Source organism: Taurulus bubalis (assembly GCF_910589615.1).
Source record: "Taurulus bubalis genome assembly, chromosome: 15".
Classification (NCBI taxonomy): domain Eukaryota; kingdom Metazoa; phylum Chordata; class Actinopteri; order Perciformes; family Cottidae; genus Taurulus; species Taurulus bubalis.
The window spans coordinates 23,340,407-23,364,458 of record NC_136603.1 but is presented as its reverse complement, the minus strand read 5'-3'; the positions used below and the strand labels follow the sequence as shown (position 1 = coordinate 23,364,458).

Here is a 24,052-nt window from a genome sequence, read left to right as displayed (position 1 = left end):
CAGTGTTTACCACTAATTATAAGGCATATGCAGCATAAATCAGTCACTTAACAACAAAATTAAACAGAAAAAAATGAATGAAAATTCAACAAAAGCCCAAAATCAACAGCAAACTGAAAGCTTCTCAGCATTTTCAAGTACTGTAAATCTTAGTAAATGTTACATATCGTAGGCTAGAAGGACGTATATACAAGCTGTACAATTCCACTGATTCTGGGAGGAAACGTTGAATCCATCCTGAGTACCAACTGGTCATTTCAGCACAACGTGGTAGCCATCAATGTTTTCATCTGGGGAACAGAAAACAATCCAGTAAAATAACGTTAAGAAATACCAATAATCAAGCTGCACAGGAGGAATACTGGATGTTAACAGTATAGTAAATAGTTACCTCTAATAATGCTGAGGATGAAGCTGGTTTCCTCCTTGAAGTTCTGCACCATCTGAAACAAACGGATCGGCCGATGTCAACACAGATCATTGAAGTGCTGCATATCAAACACGAGAACATCTCCATCATCATGTATGAATCACAATCCTCCCTGAACAACATCTGTAAGAGCCAACTATGGTGTTGGAAATACAGATGCTATTCTCTGTGTATACACTGGGTGGCGGTGTACTGTTGTTCTGCTCTCAGGTATACAGGCAGTGTTGTTGTCTTTCTGCAAATGGTGCGTTTGATTGTCGCTGGAAACAAATGGAATGGTTTTACGTTGTTGCACACCAAAGCAAATCAGCGGACTCTCATTCAACAAAGCTTGTTTGTGGATATTGTCACATCAATGGTAACGTAAGGTAACTCGTGTCAACCAGGTCCCTCAGTACAGACTGAGCTCCATTAACACCATCTTTTACACGTCATAATTATCAGAATCATTTATTGGCCAAGTACGTTGCACATACAAGGAATTTGACTAGGTGAAAGGTGCGACAAATACAAATATAATAAAAACAATAAAATAGTGCAATAATATATTTTTAGCGTTCCTAGAAATAGCAGTGGTAAATAGTCAGCTCTAGAGAAGAAAGCTGTCTCATTCTCCTCTTTTTTTGTTCCTGCAAATGTAGCTCAGTAATTCTCTAAACCATCATTTCCAGTCATCTCTGGCTCCTTGCGGTTAGCTCTACAAGTTTCCGATGCTGGTGGAGACTATTGGCATGAATGCTTAACAATCTACTGCTTTTCAGTCAGATTGCATACCAGTAGTCTCGTATGAGTAATGGGAGTGAGATAGAAGTTACCTGGATGTAACTCCAGGTCTATGAGTGTGTACATAGCCGAGCATTGCTTTATATTGCAGAGTGAACGAAAGAAACAAAGTTACTGTGATGGATATAATCAACAATACAATACAACCCGATCACATCAAATCCAACCTGAACCGTAGACTGTGAATAAGAAGTGGACGTTGTTCCTGTAACGATTTGTGGACTACGGTGTTGAAGACTGGAGTTTGGCGTACTGGCCGTTGCCATCTTGGTATTTTGCAATCAGACGTGTAACAAGATGGTGGAGCTAAGTACAACCAAATGCTGAATAAAACCCTGTTAGGTGACCACATTGTTACTATTAACTTTCATGAACTGAACACACACTGTAGAAGGGTTCAAGTTCAAAGACGAAAACACAGACAGCTCCCAGACTGGACAACACTGTAGTAAAGACCTGTCAATCACAAGGTAGGCCGGCCCTAAAGCATACCCTACTTTATGGTCTATTTGACTTTAAAAGGTCCATTATTTACGTAAACTCATGTTTACAATGTTTACTGAGGGAATAAATCCATACAACACAACCAGAAGAGTCGATCTCCTGCTGGCCATTAGAAATAATGCAAGTTAAAGGCACTTCAACATTGGCTTTACTTCTCAGATCTGAAGGTCACCTAATCTGAACTATAAGTGAAAGCCATCAGTAACAGGACAGCCCTTGTGTCAAGAATAAAGTCAGCTTAGCTGTGCTCACCCGGCCTGGGCCCTTAACAGTTCAAGGTGTGAGGAGTTAGTGGTTGATGGAGGAGACGTACAGATACCTCGTCAGAGACTAAGACGTGGATCCCGCTGGGTTTTTGTCGGTAGATGTGTGTAATTTGCTGCGGAGTGATGCTGTACAGCATAGAGATCTTTTCCGAGAGGTCCAACAGTGTCAGCTCCTCCAGGTACAGAGCTTGATAGACTGCAGGGAAGACAAACGAGGCACAAACAATTCCATGACAACATTAGATCCCATTATTCTTTTTTTTTTGAAGTTGCGAGTTTTATCTCTGCTTTCCCAGTCCAAAACATAGAGATTTATTTTCTGAATATCCCTCAAATATGTAATAACATCCTTTAAGGAGAAGCCAAATAAAGTAGCCATGAGAGAATATAAGAATCATAAAGTATGTACACCTACTGTCTCCAGCACATGGCTTGATGGCAGGTTGGTGACTGGTGTGCTGCTGACACACATAGACGGTGAGGCGGGGCTGTATACACCTGGAGGTGAGCAGAGACTGAACCGTTAAAAAACCGACTTAAAGGAAGCTATTGGACAGGTTCTGCTTTGTCAAAGAAAGTACAATAATAGACAGCAGGTCTGTTTGAAATATACTAACATACTATTCCTACCAAGTATGACGTAAACTTGAGTATGTGGTACGTTCACGCTGCATAGTATGTGGATTTTTGTGTACCTGAGAAATGTCTGCATGTACATATACTGGAATAAGAATATCTAAATGGGAGACATGAGTTTACAAAAGCCCCAAAATGTATTGCGAGGACGATGTTCAGAGAGGTTTTACTATGAAAATGGATGGTGACATGTGTGAAGCGTTTTGACAGTGCTGACCATTAAAGGGCCGGACAGTCCAAAATCTAAGAAGGAATCATATTAGGTGAGTCATACATTCCAGTTCCACGCTGCGTTGCTTAGTGATGCAATGATGATGGAACTTTCCCCGTTTCTCCATGAACAAGACTGGAGTGGACCGACAATAACCCCGGCACAGAAAGCAGTCTCTACGACACGATTTTACGAGAACAAAGCAAATTGACCCAATTCTGATGTGACGGAGCACTTAGAGGTGCATTGTAATGTCTCACCTTCCTTTCACAGAGTTAAAGAGGCGAATGCCATCTGCTGGACCGCAGATCTGGATCAGATCCTCCCTGCTCATCCTCAACAGATCGGCACCTGCAACGACAGCAGAGCATCTATCCTCCCTGCTCAATAGAAACATTCAGTGAATTCCTCAACTTCTTCTTATGTAGAGTTCCTCGCTCATCTGTGAGCCTCGTCCTCCCTCCTCACCTGAGAAGCTGTAAAAGGGCCTTGAGAACGGAGAGAAGCGGTTGCGGTGCAGCCACTGCTGAGTGTCCTGCGGCGACGACGACGGCAGAAGGTGCTACGAGTCGGAAAGAAGAGGAGCGCTTGAAATGAGTTTAGCATCCACTGTCTCCAAAATAATGGGCGAAAAGAATTCAGAGAGCCACATGAATACTTTCCCCCGTTACTTACATCAGAGCAGCCGGGCATGAGCAGCTCTCCCTGCTGGTTTGGAGAACAGTTGCTACAGAAACGTCCACATGAGGAGGAGAGAACAGATGGGTTAGATCAGATTCACTTGACTTTAATCTACAGAGCTCTGCTAAACACATTCCAGTATCTGGGTGCTCACTAATGTGGTGAAGGCTGACTCACCCATCTGTGAAGCTACAGGACGTTGGGGAGCTGTGGTAAACTGGTGACGGAGTGCTGCTGCTGCTGCTGTGGCTGGTGAGGTGTAGGGCGTCGGGCCAAGGAGAACACTAAGAGAGAGAAAAGGAGAAAGAGGAGGGAAGGAGTTTTATGATTATTCCACCTAAAAAAAGTAATAACATCTAAACACAAAGACTACAGGCGTAAAATGCATACTCATAATAACAAATCTACAAAGAACAACCCTGAACCCCCTCCAGGTCTCTAACTACCCGTCACTCCCAACTCGTCAAGATATCATACAAATGCACTTTCAACATCTTTGACTTAAAGTATTGAGCAAAAAAAGTGGTTCCATTTTATACCATGTATACTTTTCTTCACTATACTTCAAAGGGAAATATTGTACCTTTTACTACATTTACCTGACAGCTATAGTTACTGAGCAATAGTTGCAGATTAATATTTGACATGAAAAGCATATGATCATTTTATAGAGCACGATCTATTGATGTGTATTCGACCCACCAACAGACATAAAGCAGTTAGCTCCACCTCAACCAGTTAGTATTGAATTGCTGCTTATATGTGCATGCATCAATAATTATAATAAATATAATTTTGAATGAGAACATTCTACAAACTATGTACTCATTCAGCTGATAATACCTTCAAAGTCAATTCTAGAAGGATTTTTATTTAAATGCAGTATTTTCACATTGTGGTATTAACATGTTTAAATTCTTCTCACAGTTTTTAAGTGATCTCTTTTTAAACTCATACAGATGAATGACACACCAGATTAACGCGTTATCAGAAACTGCTGAGTCACTGAAGTGATCAATCATTGACCGAACTCAGCCAAAGCAAGCACACTTTAAAAAGGAACAGCTCAAAGCAACATATTAACATAGTGACGTAGTCTTGGTCTAAAATGTACTGTGGAAGCAAAGTGAGAGCAGCATTGTATTGTGTCTCACAGGTGAAGAACAAAGAAATGAAATGGATGATAAGATTAGAGAACACCACAGTGGGATGAATGAAGTTGCAGCATTACAATGCTATTGACTAAATAAAAGCAAACGGTCCTTTCAGAAGTGCTGTGCTGTGCAATGTGTCCGGACACGGAGGAGGGAGCTCACCTCTTTGAGCGCCGTGTTCTCGTGGGACAGTTGATACTTCTCTCTGTCTTGAGGGGCCTTTTTATCTATCTTTTCCCTGTCTGTCTTCAGTTTACGATCAGCTCCTTTAGGCTTCCAGAAAAAAAAAAAAAAAGTACATTAGGAGTCAAATTTAGAAAGCTGTCATAGAATATGATATATGGCACAACAATTATTAGAGCATAGCATTACACAAATAAGAACCCTCTACTGGAATATGGGTATTATTCTCCTCCAATTACAAGCAAGCAATGGCCCAAGGGAAATTTGCATAGTCGGAGCCGGCCATACAGGACCTGAACTCCCGAATACCTGGAATGTACTTGTGTATCGCTTTCTAGTCTTCCGACCACTCAAAGCGCTTTCCCACTACTTGTCATCATTCATTCACCCAATCAGTGGGCAAATGGCGCAAATATGAAGACATTTGTCAGGCAAGTTTCATACCTTAAAGACTTTGACCTGGCAGCCAGAAGAGTGGACATGCTGCATGTATTCCCCGTGTTCATTGGTGGTGAACGTGTCCTGCTGGATACGAAAGGGCACTCCTTTCTCCCCACCGTGCTTCCTGGGGGTGAACTCAGTGCTGATGCAGTTGACCTGAGGAAACATGACAGAAGAGGGACTGTGAGTTTGCCATATATGTGTTCAGACGTTCTAGACGTTAGACCAGAACCCATCCGTTACCTGGATGAAAACAGAAGCGTTCTTGACAGGATCCCAGAGGAACTCAATGGTGTTGAGATGCAGAGGATGTGAACGGGGCTCCAGTATCCCCACTGACAATGGGATATCTGCATATAATGCAATGATGAGTCAGACAGTTTACATTTGCTAAAAAGACCCTCAGAATATGTTTTCTCCTTCAGCTTCTTGCTATGAGCGATGGGGTCCCAGATGAACACACAAATGGGATCAGACCAACCGGTTAGAAAGGTCTCATGAAGCAACGGTGGAATTTTGATGTGCCAAGACAAGTATAGCACCGTGAGCTAGCATCTGCTAGCATCTGCTAGCATCTACTTCCACTGTATAGTTATGTTCTGTGGTCATGTCAAATCGTTTTATTTTGCCTGGACGCCATGAGTATTGCCTTCTAACACTTCTATTGTGTGAATGCATATCTCAACACAGTTGTTGGACACGGTGACCGTACCCATACTGTACTTGTATTTCTCTTTTCTAGTCCTCCGACCGCTCAAAGCGCTTTAACGCTACATGCCATCATTCACCCATTCACACCCTGATGGGAGGAGCTACCATGCAAGGTGCCACCTGCCATCAGGAGTATCTAACATTTACACAGGGGTTAAGTGTCTTGCCCAAGGACTAAGGCAGCCGGGGATCGAACTGCCGATCCTCTGATTGAAGGACGACCCAGTGGTTATGTTCAGTGTCCTGGTACAGCTTTTTGTGACCTTCCTTCGACCTGATATGAATGTGATCTTTTGAGGCAGGATATCAGTGTTGGAGCTGGCTTGCTCACTTGTTTCCCTCCCTGCTTTGGAAATGACCAACGTGTCCCAAGCCATCGCTGTCATCTTCCTTTCGTCCAGCGAGGGGTTTCCTTCATGCGTCATGAGATCTAGCAAGTCGCTCAGCTACTTTGAGTTGGCAACTCGGCACCAACTTTCTTGTTCCTGTTGCTTTTTAAAGTCAGCTGAAAGGATTTGTTGTAGATGCACAACTTAGTTTGAGTAAAGGACAATGGGAATCTGAGTTAGATGGATCAGTCGCCATTTTGAGTGGTGATCAAACTTTATCATTATTTTCAATGAAACATTTGGCGAGCTGTTTTGTGTTACTGCGCCTCACATTTTTGCTTTCTCTTCCGACTGAGTTTTTTTTATTCCGCTGGATACCCAGAGCTATATGACTTCACCTGCCATACTGACCATGATGGCAAGAGGCAACTTGCTCCCTCTGATCAAGGCCTTAGCCTTCTAGACCTACTTGGGTCAGCGCTGCACTACTCTGCCAGTGTAGATAGATGCTTTGTTGGGTGAGCTCTGATGTGCAGTAAACTCACCTATATCCAGGATTCGGTCTCCGGGTCGGTTCCACCTCCATCCCTCCAGCTGCTGGTGCTCCATATACTGCAGTCGGCGGTCATGAAACACCACGCGCACAATGCTCTGTGGACAGGAAGGATGGCTTTAGGCCAGAGCACAGCTACAGCTCACACATGGAGCAGGAAAAGACTGCCCTCATGTATTAATGTCAACATATTGAGGGTATTTCATTGAGCAAGAGTAATAAATAGGGGACAAGTCCATCTCCATCCCTACCAGTCATTCACTCTTCTTACTTTTACAGGGCGTCTACGTATATCGCTGAAGACAACGAGACACTGAGCTACATGTGATACCTGTGAGATGCAGCACCATCAGTGGCTTTAAACCAGGGCTCCTACACTCACAACACATGTAAAGATCCCATGACCTCACATAGTGGGCATATTAAAAACTCCTGATAAATCATTTTACAACATATTTCCCTTTGCCCTTTGAGTTGACAAAATTCAAACTATTTAAGTCTTGTGGGAACCCTGAACGAGAAGACAGTTCACGTCTTCGTTCTGTCAACTGTATGTCTTGCAGTAGCCGTTATAATTAAGAACAATACATAGGACCCTAATAATATACAAACATGTACTCTGTTAAATGTATGTCTATAGTCTAGTGGGTTACATATACACAAAATAAACATTTCCGTTCTGGTGGAGAGGATCGAATCCCATCATGAACATGCCCTTTCATGTTATTGACCTGCATTTAGTTTTATGTCAGAAGCAACATCGTTAATGGTTGTATGTAACATCAAATCCGTGAATGAACACGCAGCTGTAATTGACTTTTACTGCAGAAATGTGAGATTGAAACATTGAGGCGTTCTAGTGCTTCGGTCACACTGTTAAACTGCTGCTTTAATCCAGTCGGCCACCAGATGTCGCTGTTCTTCAAAGTGAAGACCCGAAGCGTCGAATCCTTTTCGGGACAAATAGGAACAAAACCTCAATGCTTCATCCGCCCATTCCTACTTTATATACACAATGAATATAAATGAACAAATCAAACAAAAAGTTAATTTACTGAATAAAGGCAACTTAGCTTTAACCTCACCGGCACACAGCTACACCCTAATGTTCTTCCTCCAGGAACAGCCAAAGGGAGAAGGTTAAATACAGCCTCCAATCAGAAGGAGGAATCTACTTCACACCAAGTGTAGGTGAAACTGTTCATTTCTTTAACCATGCTACGGTCAAAAAGCTAACCCTTCCAACCTTAACTTCAGGTAGAACACGTTTAAATAGTGAATCAACATATGCACATTGCACACATGCCTAACACATCACATTAAACCTAAATACATACTTTCCCTAATCTACTTCTCCCTCTACTTGGCCTAACCCCATGATGTCACAGCTGTAACCATTCAGCGCATAAGTAGAGGACTTGGCTGGGCGCCTCCCTCTTGGCCTCTGAAACACATGGTGGGTTTGGTAAGTACCAACACAAGATGGGCTTAATGGAACGCCGCACTGACTCAGCAAATAAACATGGCGTTCTTAGCCACTCTGTCACTTATACACAGACATATTCATAGCTCATGTACATTAAGTATCCTGTGACAATCTTTCCATGTTTATTCAGGCGTCCTTGATTTCTGCCTTGTTGCACTTTTATCTCCATTTCATTGTCGTTGTTGTGTTTTATAATAATAATAATTCATTTTAGCTTTAAAGGCACTTTACATGGTAAAGACAAACAATAGGAGCAGCAATGACAATAGTGAGGTCATGTGGTCTCTGGGGTCATGTGGTCTGGATGTTTTGTAGTTTGTTGATGGTTTTGGTGGATGTGCCGTACAGGCAGCTGTTGCAGTCCAGTCGAGAGGTGATGAAGGTGAGGATGAAGAGGAGAGGGAGGGGCGTAGAGGGGCGATGTTTTTAAGATGAAAGAAGGCGTTTTTAGTGATGTGCTCGACGTGGCGTTCAAAGGAGAAGGTTGGATCAAAGATGGTGCCGAGGTTACAGACGTGTGTGTGTGGAGACAGGAACATTATCAATGCAGAGGGAGAAGTTGTGGGGAGATTTGTTTTGTGATTTGCGGCCGAGGATGATGATGGTGAGGATTTGTCACTGTTGAGTTTGAGGAAGTTGGTTTGCATCCAGGTCTTTAGATCTGTGAGGCCGTTGCTGATGGTGGAGTAGGTAATGGGTGTGATGGATTCAGTGGAGATGTAGAGCTGTGTGTCGTCGGCGTAGCGGTGAAGTGGAGACCGTGGTGGCCTACGATGTTGCAAAGGGGAGCAAGTAGAGCAGGGGTGGGCAATTAATTTCCCCAAGGGGCCACATGAGAAATTTGGACCTTTTGTGCAGGGCCAAACCAATTCTGAACTTAATTCAATTAACTCAATATTAATGTTATTACTTTATTAAAAAACTGTAAATTATATGGTTTTGAGCTGCTACTGGTAAGAATACATGAGCCTATGAAAATAAGTAAAACAATGTAATGTAATTTAAGATTTTTTTAAACCTTACCTTAAATATGTATGTTAAAGACCAGCAATGTATTAACTTTAAACAAAAGCAATAAGTGCTTTTGATGTTTTCCAGTTCAGTTGTTCTTACTCAGTGAGAAAAGTCCAGTCTGTGTTGCTTGAACAAGAGCATGAAGTCTGGTTGAATGAGGTGGAGATGTGACCGCTGACCGGTATCAGCGAGAGAGGATCTCATCTGTTGAACTTCATCACTAGAATGTTTGTTCTCATGTAGGTAGATCCAAAGAGAACCAACATCTTCTGAGCATCTTTCCTCATGTGAGGAACGTTCTCCTCTTTAAGAGAAGAGTAAAAATCCAGAAGTGATCCTGACTTAAAGTGCTCTGCCATAGTGGATCAGACCGCAGGTCAGATCCGCGGCGGCTTTGCGCGATTAATTTTCAATCTGGAGGCGGAGACTGCAGCGCGAGGCTCCTTGGGAGGCGGGGGTCTCGCGACCTTGAGGGACTGGGGTTAAAATATGAACCATTATGAACCATCCCGACCCCTCAGGTCGTCTGGGACGGGTCTACTTCCTGTTCCAAGAGTCAAAACTTTTACTCTATTTTTTTGCTTTTTAATATTTTACTGACTGTTTTTAAAGTTTGAATGAATGTTCTTAATTGTTTTTAAATCTTCTTTTCTTTTGCATGATGTATGTTTTGATGCTTTTAGTGGTTTTATGTGAACAACTCTGAATCTCTGATGAGCGATACAAATAAAGATTCTGAGAATATAAATACTTTGCTCCAAAGTGTCACGATTAGGACCTGAATCCATCAACACAAATAAAAACACATAAACTGTTTAGCTGGAACCAAACTGTTCCATGAAGCAGTCGTGGCCAAAAAAGACTTTCTTTTTAAATTTATCCCTGAAAATCTGACCCAGATTTCTTAGTTCCCCTCTGGTGGTGAAACTTGTGAAGCTTTGAGATTTTTTCTTTTCTATTTGTGCCGTCAGAGGAGTTGAAACTCAGCAGCAACATGGCGCCACCTGGTGGTTTGTAGAGCTCACAGCAGCCCTTCATGGCCGCCTCTATGATGGAAAGGGTTTAGGAGTGAGAGGCTATGAAATCTGTTTCACTACTTGAGGAGTGTTGCAATAAATGTAAATATTGTACAACATGGTTGCAGGAAAAAGTATTTATGAACGCATCGTCCAAAAAGCCTGAATATGAAAAACACAAAATGTGTTTTACGGATTGATATTCTATTGATATAGTTACTTTTATTATATTACTACTTAGTAGGATCATGAATATCTGTAGTATGTTTAGTAATTCGTGTGTGTGTGTCACACATTTCTGAATAAGCCTGATCAGTTTTAGGTGAAGGTTCTTTGGAAGATGAAACCAAGATTAACTTGTTCCAGAATGATGGGTTTAGAAAAGTGGAAGGAAGAAGGAAAGGAACGGCTCCTGATCCGAAGAAACCACATCACATGGTGAAGGCAGTGCTATGGCCTGTTTTGGTCTTTTATGGCCAGTTAGGGTCTTATCTATCTGACCCCCTCTGCCATTGGCCGTTGTCCTGAAGGTGGGCGTGGCTTAGGGTCGCCAGGAGAGTGGGGGCGCTCGTTTGTGAGCTAAAGGGCCCTCTGGGTTGGTGCTCTCTCTCTCTGCCCTGAGGCACCAGTTGGGTTGCTGTCGGGATCACACTTTGTTCTGTTGTGCAAGTTAATAAATCCTCTTTTCTGTTAAAACCACTCATGTTGTTCTTCTGTCACGGTCGTGCGGCCCGGTTCGTGACACTGATGTCCAGTCCAACAAGGTGTGGAGTGTTTTATGTTGGCAATGAACTCGAGGATCTCTTGAGCTGTTTGATTCATACCTGATGGTTTAAAAATCAGGGCAGTGGCGGCTGGTGGATGTGTTTGGGGGGAGGGCCATCCAATCAATTTCAGCAAACATCCTAGTATGATTCAATGCACACAAATAAGGTTTTAAACACGAATTACTACTTTGCAGTTCCATTTTTACATTGGCCCTCTATTGGCCGGCCGCCACCGGATCAGGGTCACACTAATTTAAACAGTTACTGCTTTGACTTTGGACCCATAAAGCCTTTACTAGCTAATGATTGAGATAACAAGCTGTACTAATAGTTTGTTTGACTTTACCCGAAGCAGAACAATAATTGTAGAAGGACGTGTTTGAAGCAGCGTGTTGAGCAGCCACTAGAGGGCAGCATTGTACAGGTTTAAATCCTGACGGCAGCAGCTGTACATGCACATGGATATAGACAACAAAGATATAGCAAAATAGATATTTTCCAAAGACAACAAATTCAGGATCTATACAGGTTGATTTGATGAGGAAATTATACATCAAGGTTTCAGTTTGGTTAGTTGTGTGAAGTAAAGCATGAGTGTGCAACAAATGTATACATCTATTGATGAATAGTTTTAAATATTTACAGTATTCATGTGTCTCTGTTGAGTATTTGTGTTGTTGGTTTGAGGTTATTGTAGCCTTTCTCTATCTCTTTGTAGTCATTCATGTCTTTTGTGGTTGATTTGTATATCTTTGTAGTTGTTTTTGCTTTTGCATCTCTGTATGGTTGTTTTAATTATTTAGTTGTTGTTTTGAATCTCTGAACTTTTTGTACATCAGGCAGTATAATAAATATATATATATATATATATATATATATATATATATATATACTCGTAGAAGTTCGTAAAAGTATAAACGCTAAATGCGAAAAATGACAAATGGTTAAAAAAGCCCAAATTGGCTGAATTATTGTAGTGCCCCCTAGTGTTTAAATTGCACAACTGATGTATTGCAAGTCAGGGGATGCAATGTGCACATATATACCAAAATAGTTTTAATGTTATGAGTATTTAAAAACAAGACACGCCCCTAAGAGGTTAATTGGTCTATCTCCTCAACGCAATGAGATATCAAAAAGCTTTCAATTCAGTATTGATGATACAGCTCCAATCATGATGCACAACAAGTTTGGTATGAAAGGGACCAAGCGTGTAGGAGAACGCTGCAATGATGTATTTTTCACTAAATTCAAAATGGCGGAAAATGTTCAGAGGTGGACTTTGTGGGTCTGAGAGGCTTTTTGTAGAGCAGGTGGAGATGGACATGTGTGAAGTCAATATAACATTCTGGGTGAGGGTCGTCACTGGTCCAACTTCTAGGGGGCGCTAGAGAGACATTCTTTTGGTACTAATGAGTGAAAAGGTCAAATAAAAGTGAAAATGAGAGGCTGGTTGGACATGATGCTAAATTTGTATATACTTACTGTTGTGTTTTTTGCAGTTCAGACTAGACGATGGACTCTGAAGCCAGAGGGACAATGGAGGTGGCAGCGCTCGGCCGACCTTTCAGCCTCGGGATGTTGTACGACTGCCGCAAAGACTCCCTCATTCCTGGTGAGAATTGAGATGTAAAGATGTTTAATGTTTTACAACCAAACGTATTCAATGAGATGTTTCATCTCAGATCTTGTAGGACGTAACAGCACCTTCTCCTGTCTGGTTGCTTCTGGAAGCTGTATTGCATTTTTACTTCTTCTTTTGCAGGAATGACTTTGTGGGACCGTGATGACCTGAAATGTGATATTGGTGAAAGACCACAGAGCTATAATGGTTTTGAGATGGTCGCATCTGAATCTATTGCAGATAAATCTTCAGCACTAAATGTTGAAGCATCACTGAAGGCCAGTTTTTTAGGTGGACTGGTGGATGTTGGAGGATCGGCCAAATACCTGAACGATAGTAAGACTTCCAGAAATCAGGCCAGAGTAACACTAAGCTACAAAGCTACCACAAGGGTCCAGGAACTGTCCATGAATCACCTTGGAAGAGGTAATGTGAAGTATCCGTATGTCTTTGATAAAGGAATAGCAACACATGTAGTCACAGCTGTTCTTTATGGGGCACAAGCCTTCTTTGTCTTTGACCGTGAGGTGTCTGGAACGGAAACTAATCAAGACATTCAGGGAAACTTGAAGGTGATGATCAAGAAGATTCCCTCCTTTGCGATAGAGGGTGAAGGTTCCCTGAAGATGGAAGACAAGGACAGAGAAAATGTTGAGAAATTCTCCTGCAAATTCCATGGAGACTTTTCTCTTGAAAATAATCCTGTGTCCTTTCAGGCTGCAGTAGAAGTCTACCAAAGTCTGCCAAGACTGTTGGGAGCCAACGGAGAGAACGCCGTACCAATGAAGGTCTGGCTGTTGCCATTGACAAGTTTAGATTCTTCTGCTGCTAAACTCGTACGCCAGATAAGTATAAGATTAGTTCAAGAATCCCAGAGTGTCCTGGAGGACTTCAGTGAGCTGGAAATGAGGTGCAATGATGCATTGAGAACCACCACTGCACAGCAGTTCCCACAGATTAGAAAAAAGATTACAACTTTTAAAGAGATGTGCTCTGAGTTCAGACTGGAACTCCGACAAACTTTGACAAAGAAGCTTCCATCAATCAGAGGAGGAGGAGAAGATGAGGCTGTGCTCGCAGACATCCTGAAGAAAAGACTTTCTTCTCCTTTCAACAGCAACAACCTGAACGAGTGGATGGACTGTAAAGAGAGAGAAGTATACACGTTAAAGTCTCTCACCAACATGATGAAAAACACAGAGATCGTATCATCTCAAAATGACCTTTACAAAGAAAGTCTCAGTGCTGAACATGTGATGTGTTTTGTCTTCACCTCACTGGGAAGTGATGAATCATACCTCTCAACCTTATCAAACTACTTAAGACAAACACCAGGCAACCCTCAAGATGCACACACTCAGGATCTAGAGAAGGAACAATGGTACGCATCAAAAGAAGTCGCACAAGCAATGAGGCAGAAAGCAAAGCTCTTCAGTGATTTTGCAGAGGCCAACAAGGAGAACAATAACATTAAGTTCTTGACTTTTGGATCAAATGAGGTACAGAAAGGTTCAAGCATCTACCTTTATAAAGACGGCTTTTCTGTCAATGAGAACTTTGAGCCACCTTCAAAGCCTGAAAGGGGAACCATAAGTGACATCAACCACAACAGTGTGACGCTGAAGATTTCTCCACCCAAATTAGGAGCAGAGAACATCACCTCCTATTCTGTTGAGTACTGTGTCAGTGGAGATAAAGGATGGAAACAGAAGACGGCATCAAAAGACGAAGAGGTCACAGTGAGCGATCTGAGTCCTAACACAGCGTATGTGTTCAGATGCAGAGCACTGACCTCAGCAGGTGTTGGGCCAGCCAATGAAGACAGTGGTTCCATGAAAACCTTACCTTGCAGCCCTCCTGGAGAACCTCAAGTTGAACCACACGCAGGAGAGATATCAGTCAGCTGGGAGAAACCTGCTGAGCTTGGACAAGGTGTCCACATTAAGAGCTACATCGTGGAGTACGCCAAAACAGACCACGGGGGGGAAGAGGAAGATCTCCGATGGAACCAAACAGAGTCAAAGGCTGAGAAGGCGATCATTTCAGGACTTCACCCAGAGACAGAATATGTTGTGAGGGTCAGATGTGATTGTGATTCAGCCGGCAGAAGCAAAGAAAGCATCACTGTTCATGTCTGCACAACTAAATGTACATGTCTGACAGAAATCCTCAAAAGAAAAAGTGAAAGGATGAATTCTGAATCTCCCTCAGTTTACAAACTGACTCTGAAGGAAGAAGATGTGGATATCCATGGATGCAGAAGATTCAGTTTTGGTGAAGAAAGCACGAGGGAAAACCGCACTATTGTGCTTTTTGGAGCGACCGGATCAGGAAAGTCTACTCTGGTCAATGGAATGATCAACTACATTGTTGGTGTGGAGTGGAAGGACCCTTTCAGATTCCAGTTAGTTGATGAGGATCAAACGAGATCACAAGCTGAAAGCCAGAACTCTGAAGTCACTGTGTACAAAATCAACCACCAGGAGGGATTTAAAATAGATCACTCTCTGACTATCGTTGACACTCCATGCTTTGGAGGAACAGGAGACATAGAAAGAGACGAGGAAGTCATTGAACATCTAAGTGACCTCTTCTCTGCTGATGGTGTCAGTGACATCGACGCTGTGTGTTTCGTAGCTCAGGCTGCTTTAGCAGGACTCGCACCATCACAGAAATGTGTGTTTGATTCTGTGCTCTCAATCTTTGGCAAAGATGTGGCAGAAAACATCAGAATTCTGGTGACATTCGCTGACAGCCAGCAACCACCAGTTCTAGAGGGAATCAATGAGTCGGGTGTCCCGTGTCCCAAAAGAGAGAATGGGCTGCCGATTCACTTCAAATTCAACAACTCAGCGTTATTTGCAGACAACAAATCACCTGCAGTAGGCGTGAGTGAGGAAGATGAAGATAGAGGCTTTGATCACATGTTTTGGAACATAGGGACAGAAGGCATGAAGAGGTTCTTTGTTGCTTTGAATGTCATAGAATCCAAAAGCTTGAACATGACGAAGGAGGTCCTCAGAGAGAGAAAGCAGCTCGAGAATTCATATTTGAATTTGCAGATCACGTTAAACTTGGGTTAGCTACGCTTGAGAAAATTGAAGAGACAGTTGAAACCGTTAAAAAACATGGAGCAGGACTTTGTTTGAAGTCACCGTCAGAAAGCTTGTTAAAGTACACATTTCTGGATCTCTTAAGTGCAGGTGGAAGTACGAGGAGGTTAAAGAAAAAACATGAGTAAAAGAATTGAAAGAAAAGTACCTGATACCCTCGGAGGATATGTCAACTTTTGAGGCATTGATTAGACGACTGAGGGATGAATCTTGATAAATGAGATGTGGAAACTGATAGAAAGCTCTGCTGAGTGTCTAAACAGACTTAAAGAGAGAACACTGAAGCCAAATCATCTCTCCACTAAAGAGTACATTGACATGCTCATTGAGGAAGAGGAATCTCAGGCCGAGTCAGGCTGGGAGCAGCCAGTTCAGCCTGAGAGAAATACAAAGAATATTTGACCCCACTTTACCAAGTGTCCTAAAAAATGTCCACCGTTGTTTTTTATTTGATCTAAAAAGGAAAAGACATATTTAGCATGTGTGGTGATGAATGTTTTAGTGTGACCTTATTTAGTTTCCACCATTACCACCAATGTAAAAGTTGAAATCTGCAGCTCTATTAACTTAGCAGACCTGAATAGGGAAAGTGTTATTTTTATTTTGTATTATGTCATTTAAATATTATTATTTTAGGTTTAGCCTGACATTGTTTGATACAGATTTGAAATCATGAATATCTTTTTTTTTTCTTGTCTTTGAGATTTGAAAAACCTAATTAATGTGAATAACGTTAATGGCTTATTATATTGATGTGTATTGAATTACATGTTATTGTCCTTTAATAATAAGGTGACTTTTTCCTGAATGATTGGGAAATTATAGATGAGGAAAATATTACTGGAAAATATATTTTCATCAGAAGTACAACTTTTGACTAAAAGGACATTAAAGAAATGTAAGAAGGAAACCTGAAGGCCTCAGAGGCTGAGACTCCTTCATTGATTGGAAAAACTTTTAAAGATCAACTTTTATTTTTCCGATAAAGGTTTAGGTATTATAATTATTAGGTTTTATATTTTTATTTACTATTAAGTTTAATTTCTTGAAGATTTGAAACCTGAATCTTTTTCATTTTTCCTGATACTGATGTCTATTGACTTGTATTTTGTTGTCCTGTGGGTAATGTGATGCCTTCCAGTGATGGATAAATATTTAAATGATTAACAATTAATAAATGTTATTTTTCCTCAAGTGTTGTCTGTTGTCTTTTAATGTCTCAGTGTGGCATTCTTACGTTCTGCAGCTACGTTTTCTCTTCCAGGACCTTTCTCTAGTTTCATAGAAGTATATGTCACATGTGTTAAAGCTGCATTCCCTCTCCTGACCACCAGGGGGTGACTCCTCTGTTGTATAGAAGTCTATGCTTCATGTGTTAAAGCAGCATTATCTCTACTGATCACCAGAGGGCGACTCCTCTGGTTGTATAGAAGTATATGCTTATGTTAAAGCTGCATTCTCTCTCGTGTCCGCCAGGGGTCAACTCCTCTGGTTGTATAGAAGTCTATGGCTGCAATTGAATAGTCAAAACATGTCCTCCTAACGTCTAACTCTAACCGCTTTTCCTTGACCTCAGTGGAAAACGTCACAGGGTAAAGGAAAGATGGGAAGGATAATTCGTGAGGAGTTAGGAAAAGACAACCGCGGTGTTTAGAGAATCCGACTCCAGTTTCACTAACGACGTAGTTATGACGCGACGCTGAGACAAGTGGTTTAATAACCTGGTAAAGTGGTTTAGTAAAGTCCCTGCACACACATTTCTCTTTTTAGATGACAAGAAGACAATATATTGGCTATTTTAATTGACATTGGTTGATGTCCGAATAAACTGAATATAAAGCTGCAGGACAATTGAGTTAAATTACATTTTCTAAAATGAAGTACTTTATTTTAAGTCACATTTTTCCGTTTTAAATCCAGCCTTTATTTTGCTTGAAATAAGATAGATGAATGTGTTTATTATTAATCCAGTGCAATTGGAAATCTGTGATAATAAATATTGTTTAGATGTTATTCAATTGAACTTTATTGAATTTGACTACATACAGACGTTAACAGGGCGGAGTTCCTGTCAGACCGGCCCACTCAATGCATCGCACGTATCCACCAGTCAGTGGCCTACTTGGAAAAATACCCATACACTTCACATTCTTTTTGGATGATTATAAAGAAATTGCATCAAATGTTTTTTTTAAATAACATTTGGAACCACCAATTTGCCTGGATGGACACATGGAATAAAATTATACGTATAACTACAAAGCCTTAAGGAATGAATGTCAGCAGAGAAAGACCACACAATAAAGAAACTGGAATACGAGGGTAGAATTAGTATGAACTAGTGTTTCCCCTCGAGGCCAAGAAATGTAAACATGAAATCCAAAGTCCAGGCTGCATGAGCGCCTCCTTGCAGCATGTTGCACATGTACAACTACATTGTAGAAATGAACAGAACAGAACCTACGATGGGGTGTGAACATCAGTGGTATCAGTAGTGTTGCATGCTGGGTGATTTGTTGTGTGTGTGTGTGTGTAGGGGTGTTAGAGGTGCATAAAACTCAAAAAGCATAGAATATAGTCGGATGATAATGTGTGTGTCTGCGGAACAATATCATTTAGAAAAAGACATTAAAAAAGATTATGTGGACATAATAAACTAATCCGCTCTGATAACTGACAGGAACCTTCATCTTCTCTTTCAACACAAACATAATTCTGGAGACTGAAGGTCTCAGTTTGACGAACCACACGATGAAGAAAAATGAGCTTTTTATAGTTTTTATACAACAGATAAACACAACTATGTGTCCCTGCCTTGAATGCATCACGGTATGAGCTCTAGCAGCGTCACAGTGTGAACGTTCCCCTCTACGCTGACGATGTCGCTGTTTACACAAATGAAGCAACAGCTGAACCCTGAACACGTGCCGACGGCCTGGCGTTCCGCTGCAGGGGCTGCTGGGAGGTGAGAGGACCCGCTAGACCACGTGGGCCTCGTCTGGCCTCACAGCTCGTCCTCGTGCTGCACCAGAGCTTCACTTCTCTCCAGGTTCAGCAGAGGAAACACCGCTGCTCAGCATGCTCTTCCTCCCGGCCGCTGCTCTGTGCTGCCTGTGTTCAGGTGAGTGTTTTCCAGCCAATCAGGAGCCAGCGAGCTCCACCTCTAACACACACCGTCACGCTCACCTTCCTCCACCTGTCTGTTGCTCTACAGCGCTGGTGGCCGAGGCTGCAGACCTGATTCAGGATGACTTGACGTTGACCAGGAGAGTCGGTGGGAAAGCCTCCTTCAGCTGTCGAGGCACTGACCAGTGTGATTATGATGATGTATTCTGGTACCAGAAGAGAGACACAGAAACATTCACACTGATTCTGTGTATTGATAAGAGAGATGGTGAAATATATAATGGATACGATCATCCTCAGAAAGATGATTTCTCAGCTGTGAGAACACAGAATGGCTGTGAGTTGGAGATCCAGAATGTTAAACCCACTCATTCAGCCTCGTACTACTGCGCCTGTTGGTCTCCACAGTGAGAAATGATTCCTGCAGCCTGAACAAAAACCAGAGGAACAGATGTGTGTGACAGGAAGAGAGCAGCAAACCACAGCACAGGTTCACATGGTTCATTTTTTATCAGATAATCCAGAAGTTTATTATTGTTTCACTCAGTGAGGACAAATAGTGGCACAGAGACACACGGATCAAACCATTTAGATGCAAACAAATAAATAAATGGGATTATAACATGAATAAGTTGTTTTTAAAAACAGTGCATAATTAAAAACCCACATTAAAACATAAAAAAGCTCCAGTATTTTGATTAAGATTCAAATGTAGACCAGTTTTAAGAGTCTGTTTAACTGGTAACCACCAGAGAAATGCCTCATGAAGTTATGTCACAGAATATTGATATACAAGATATTTAACGCACCCTGTGGACTCACCACCCGCAGGGACAAGCATCGGGTCTGGTGCGATGCAGACCGGTCAGGAGGCCTGGATGAGCCGATCTCTGGCAGCGTAGACAAGCTCTAGGGACGTGGGCCGTCACCTCGCTAGCGGGGAAAGAGCAGGAGCTGGTGCATGAGGTGGAGCGGGACCAGATAGATATAGTTGCGCCGCTGTGTTGGTGTTTTCTCCGGAGTACGAGGGTTCTGGAAAGGGCACCGCCTGCCGACTCCATAGTTCTACTGGGAGACTTCAACGCTCACGTGGGCCGTGACAGAGGAACCTGGCGAAGGGGTGATTGGGAGGAACGGCTTGCCCCATCTGGACCCGAGTGGTGTCTTCCTATCGGACTTCTGTGCTACTTTTGTTTGGGGTGTTGCAGGAGTGCGGGGTGCCGGACCCGTTGCATCGGTCTCAGCCGGTCTCTGTACGCCTGCAGTAGGAGCTGTGTTCGCTGCCCTTTATCACCGGTCCTCTCGTGACTTTCATGGACAGGACATCTAGTCGCGGCCGGGGGGCGGAGAACGTCAGGTCAGGGGGTCTCGGGGTCGCCTCTCTGCTGTTTGCAGATGGTGTGGTCCTGTTTGCCTCCTCGGACCGTGACCACCAGCATTCACTGGGGCGTTTTGCAGCCAAGTGTGAAGCAGCGGGGATGAGAGTCATCTCCTCCAGGTCTGAGGCCATGGTGCTCTGCCGGATACTGGTAAGGAAAGGAGATGAGTTTCCTCTGTAGGATTCAGTCTTAGAGACAGAGTCAGGAGATGAGTTTCCTCTATAGTGAAATATGACTCCTTCATTATTCAGACTCGTTCACCTCAGCAGAAGTTTTTGTATCACTTGTTTTCACTCTGGATATATAGATATGACTACTACCTTATCTTTGGCTCTGGAACTAAACTCTATGTAACAGGTAAGAATAAACATTTATTTACTTCAGTTGTTTCATTGAAAAAGTCTAAATGTGTTTTTTATGTTACTCACATGTTAGTGTTTCATCATTAGTAGAGAATCTCAAAAAAAGGTTAAATCTCACTGAAAAACGTAACTTATTCTTTATTTCCTTACGTGATTAAACTGATTCAAGAAGTATGATATAAAAATGAAAAAATACAGTATTTGATCGGCTCAGTTATTCAGCACCATCTAAAATTAGAATATATATTAAAATGAATTGTCAGTAAATGTATTTTAAAAGCTTAGAACAATAAATATACATATATACAATAATAATTACATTATTTATAAATGGTAATATCGGTCTTATGCCATTCATATTTATTATGATGGTACATGTCTTTTAAGATATATGAAGGCAACCCGATACAGAACAGGATATTAAATGTATCCATATTTATATCTATTTATGATCGAGGATAATATATAAAGGCACAAATATTTGTATTTGTCCCTCTATGCACTTTTAGTATAAATAGTTTAGCCGCTTAACATGATTTCAAATAATTATATAATACAGTGTTGGTTAATGATATGTATCATATTAATTAATATTATATTATGTATTTTTGTTTAACTTTTTTTATTTCACCTTTGATGAATCCAAACATATCATTGTAGTCGTGTATACAAGTTAAAACAGAAATTATCAGAGAGTGAATTAAATGGAGGTAAATTCATAGTTTATTTATTGTAATGGTGATTAATAAATATGCAGTTCATAACAATATGTTTGTTAACTGTAAAATAGAAGAAATATTCTTTTTGTGTGAATGTAAATTAGATTATAATATATGTATCGCTATCAAAATAAAATAATATCACAACAACAATTATTAATATATTCATAGGTTATTTATTTTAATTGTATTGTTTGTTTATGTATTCACAGGGATTAAAACATTCCTTTCATTTAATTTTAAAGTGAAACATTTCATTCAAATTTGACACATCTGACCATATAATATGAATTGAATTCAAAAGTTAAAATTGTTATGAAAGATGTAAAAAACAATTTTGATGTATGCGTTAAATATATGTAGCGGTAAATATATAGTCTGTTATCTATTGTAGAGAGACATTTTCATTAAATTAAAATAAATGCTATAATTATTTCATATGATATTATAAGTAATCTTATAATTCACTATGTTAAATTATATAGTAAATGGATGAACCCATACTTGTAGAGATCTTTTCTAGTCTTCCGACCACTCAAAGCTTTCACACAACATGACATCATTCACCCGTTCACACCCTGATGAGAGGAGCTACCATGAAGGAGCCACATCATTATCAACATTCATACACCGTTGAACAGCTACGGGAGACATTTAGGTTAAGAGTCTCCACACATCGACATGGGCTAGCGGAGCTGGGGATTGAACCGCCGATCCTCTGATTGAAGGATGACCCTGCTCACCACTGAGCCACAGTCGTCAATGTATTGTACTATAATACTTTGTATTACATTGTATTGTAATGTGTTGTATTTTACTATACTTCATTATATTATATCATATTGTTTTGCAATATTTAATGTATTGTATTGTATTAAGATGAGCGGTTCGGATGATGGATGGATGGATATTACATTATCTTATAATGTATCATATTGTATTGTACTGTACGATATTACATTATATTGTATTTTATTGTATTGTAATGTAATGTATTATATTGTATTGTATTGTACTATGTTATATTATATTGGATTGAATTTTATTGTATTGTAATGAATTATATCGTATTGTATTGTAATGTACTGTATTGTACTATGTTACATTGGATTGTAATGTATTGTATTATATTTAATTATATTATATTGTATTGTATTCCATCATACTATATGATTAGTAATAATAATGTTTGTCCAACCTCAGATGAGCCGGTGGTGAGGCCCGTGGTGAGCGTGTACCCAGCAGTACCCAGGGTGCACCTGGAGGGGAGGAGCCTCCGGCTGTGCGTGGCCTCCGGCATGTTCCCTCCTCAGGTCCGGTTCTCCTGGAGGAGACGGAAGGAGAACGGTTCTCTGGAGGATCTGCCCCCTGCTGAGGGAGAGGAGCTGCAGCTCAGGGAGGAGGGACGCACCGCCGCCATCTTGCTGCTCCATCAGCAGAGCAGCGGCTACAAATACCACTGCTACGTCCACCACGAGGGCGGCAAGGTGGAGGCCCCAGCAGAGCAAGGAGCAGTTTATTACTGGTACCTTTGTTCGTGACCGTACAGTGACAGTAATAAACCACTGAAAGGTGATGGGGCCCCAGGGAGGCGCCATGTGGAGGCTCTGGAGATGCTTCATATCTCCTGCAAAGACATTGTACGTTGTATTATAGCTGATGAGAAGCTTCACCATAACATGCACTTCTCTTCTGTTTCAGAGGTTTCTCCTCCTCCTCCTCTTCATCAGGTGAAGCTGCTCTGCTTGCTGTACTCGGTGCTGATCGTGAAGAGTCTGCTGTTCTGCTGTGGACTCTCTCTGCTGCTCAGAGACCAGAGGCCGTCCAGCTGCTGCTCCCATGATGGCTGAAGCCTCTACTGGTTTTATACTGGTTTATACTGGTTCACACTGGGTTTGTACTGGTTTTTACTGGCTTCATACTGGTTTATACTGGTATATACTGGTTCACACTGGGTTTGTACTGGTTCATACTGGTTTATACTGGATTATACTGGTTCATAAAATAAAATAAGATAGTTCTTTATTAGTCCCAGTCGGGAAATTACAGGATTACAGCAGCATTGCTCACAGTAAATAAAAGATAAAAATCAAGTCATATAAATAAACAGTAACATACTGCTTTATACTGGGTTCCTGCTGGGTTTATACTGGTTTATACTGGTTCACACTGGGTTTATGTAGTGACCTGATGTTTCTGAACTAATCATAAAGATATGAATACACACCTTTATGTTCTACTGCATTCACAGTTACTGAGTGTAACTCTGTGTATTGTTTTCAGATTTTGAGTTTTTATACCTTAATTGCATAATAACGTCATTCTCAATAAAGTGTTTTATAAACATTCTTGTTTGGTTCTTGTTTATTCTTCTTCGTAAATATTAATAAATCATAATCAGACACAGAATCCACTGGAATGGTCGTGTTTGTCACATGACCTTGTGAATACCTCTGGATGTACTTTCACACAGGTGTACAGGAAGATGGGAGTATAAGTACACGGCTGTTACATATTAAATATACGAGTCATGAATACAATACACACATATATCTGTGATTAAA

At 41.2% G+C, this 24,052-nt stretch overlaps 2 protein-coding genes across 2 annotated transcripts; one reads left to right on the top strand and one right to left on the bottom strand.

The window, feature by feature from the left end:
• Window positions 1–252: 252 nt before the first annotated feature.
• On the bottom strand, window positions 253–10,420 carry LOC306747883 (transcription factor CP2-like protein 1; the record flags this gene model as incomplete). The annotated part of the gene is made up of 14 exons (XM_079230983.1): window positions 253–290; window positions 392–443; window positions 2,037–2,179; window positions 2,399–2,481; window positions 3,091–3,181; window positions 3,299–3,392; window positions 3,506–3,557; window positions 3,689–3,795; window positions 4,828–4,938; window positions 5,293–5,445; window positions 5,533–5,639; window positions 6,875–6,980; window positions 8,956–9,136; window positions 10,278–10,420. 14 exons carry the CDS (start codon window positions 10,418–10,420, stop codon window positions 253–255), a joined length of 1,461 nt encoding a protein of 486 aa, XP_079087109.1.
• A 2,260-nt stretch (window positions 10,421–12,680) lies between these two features.
• On the top strand, window positions 12,681–23,338 carry LOC306747882 (verrucotoxin subunit beta-like; the record flags this gene model as incomplete). The annotated part of the gene is made up of 8 exons (XM_079230982.1): window positions 12,681–12,780; window positions 12,931–14,867; window positions 18,855–18,867; window positions 18,952–19,023; window positions 19,117–19,237; window positions 20,237–20,292; window positions 22,692–22,975; window positions 23,219–23,338. 8 exons carry the CDS (start codon window positions 12,681–12,683, stop codon window positions 23,336–23,338), a joined length of 2,703 nt encoding a protein of 900 aa, XP_079087108.1.
• Between the last annotated feature and the right edge of the window lie 714 nt (window positions 23,339–24,052).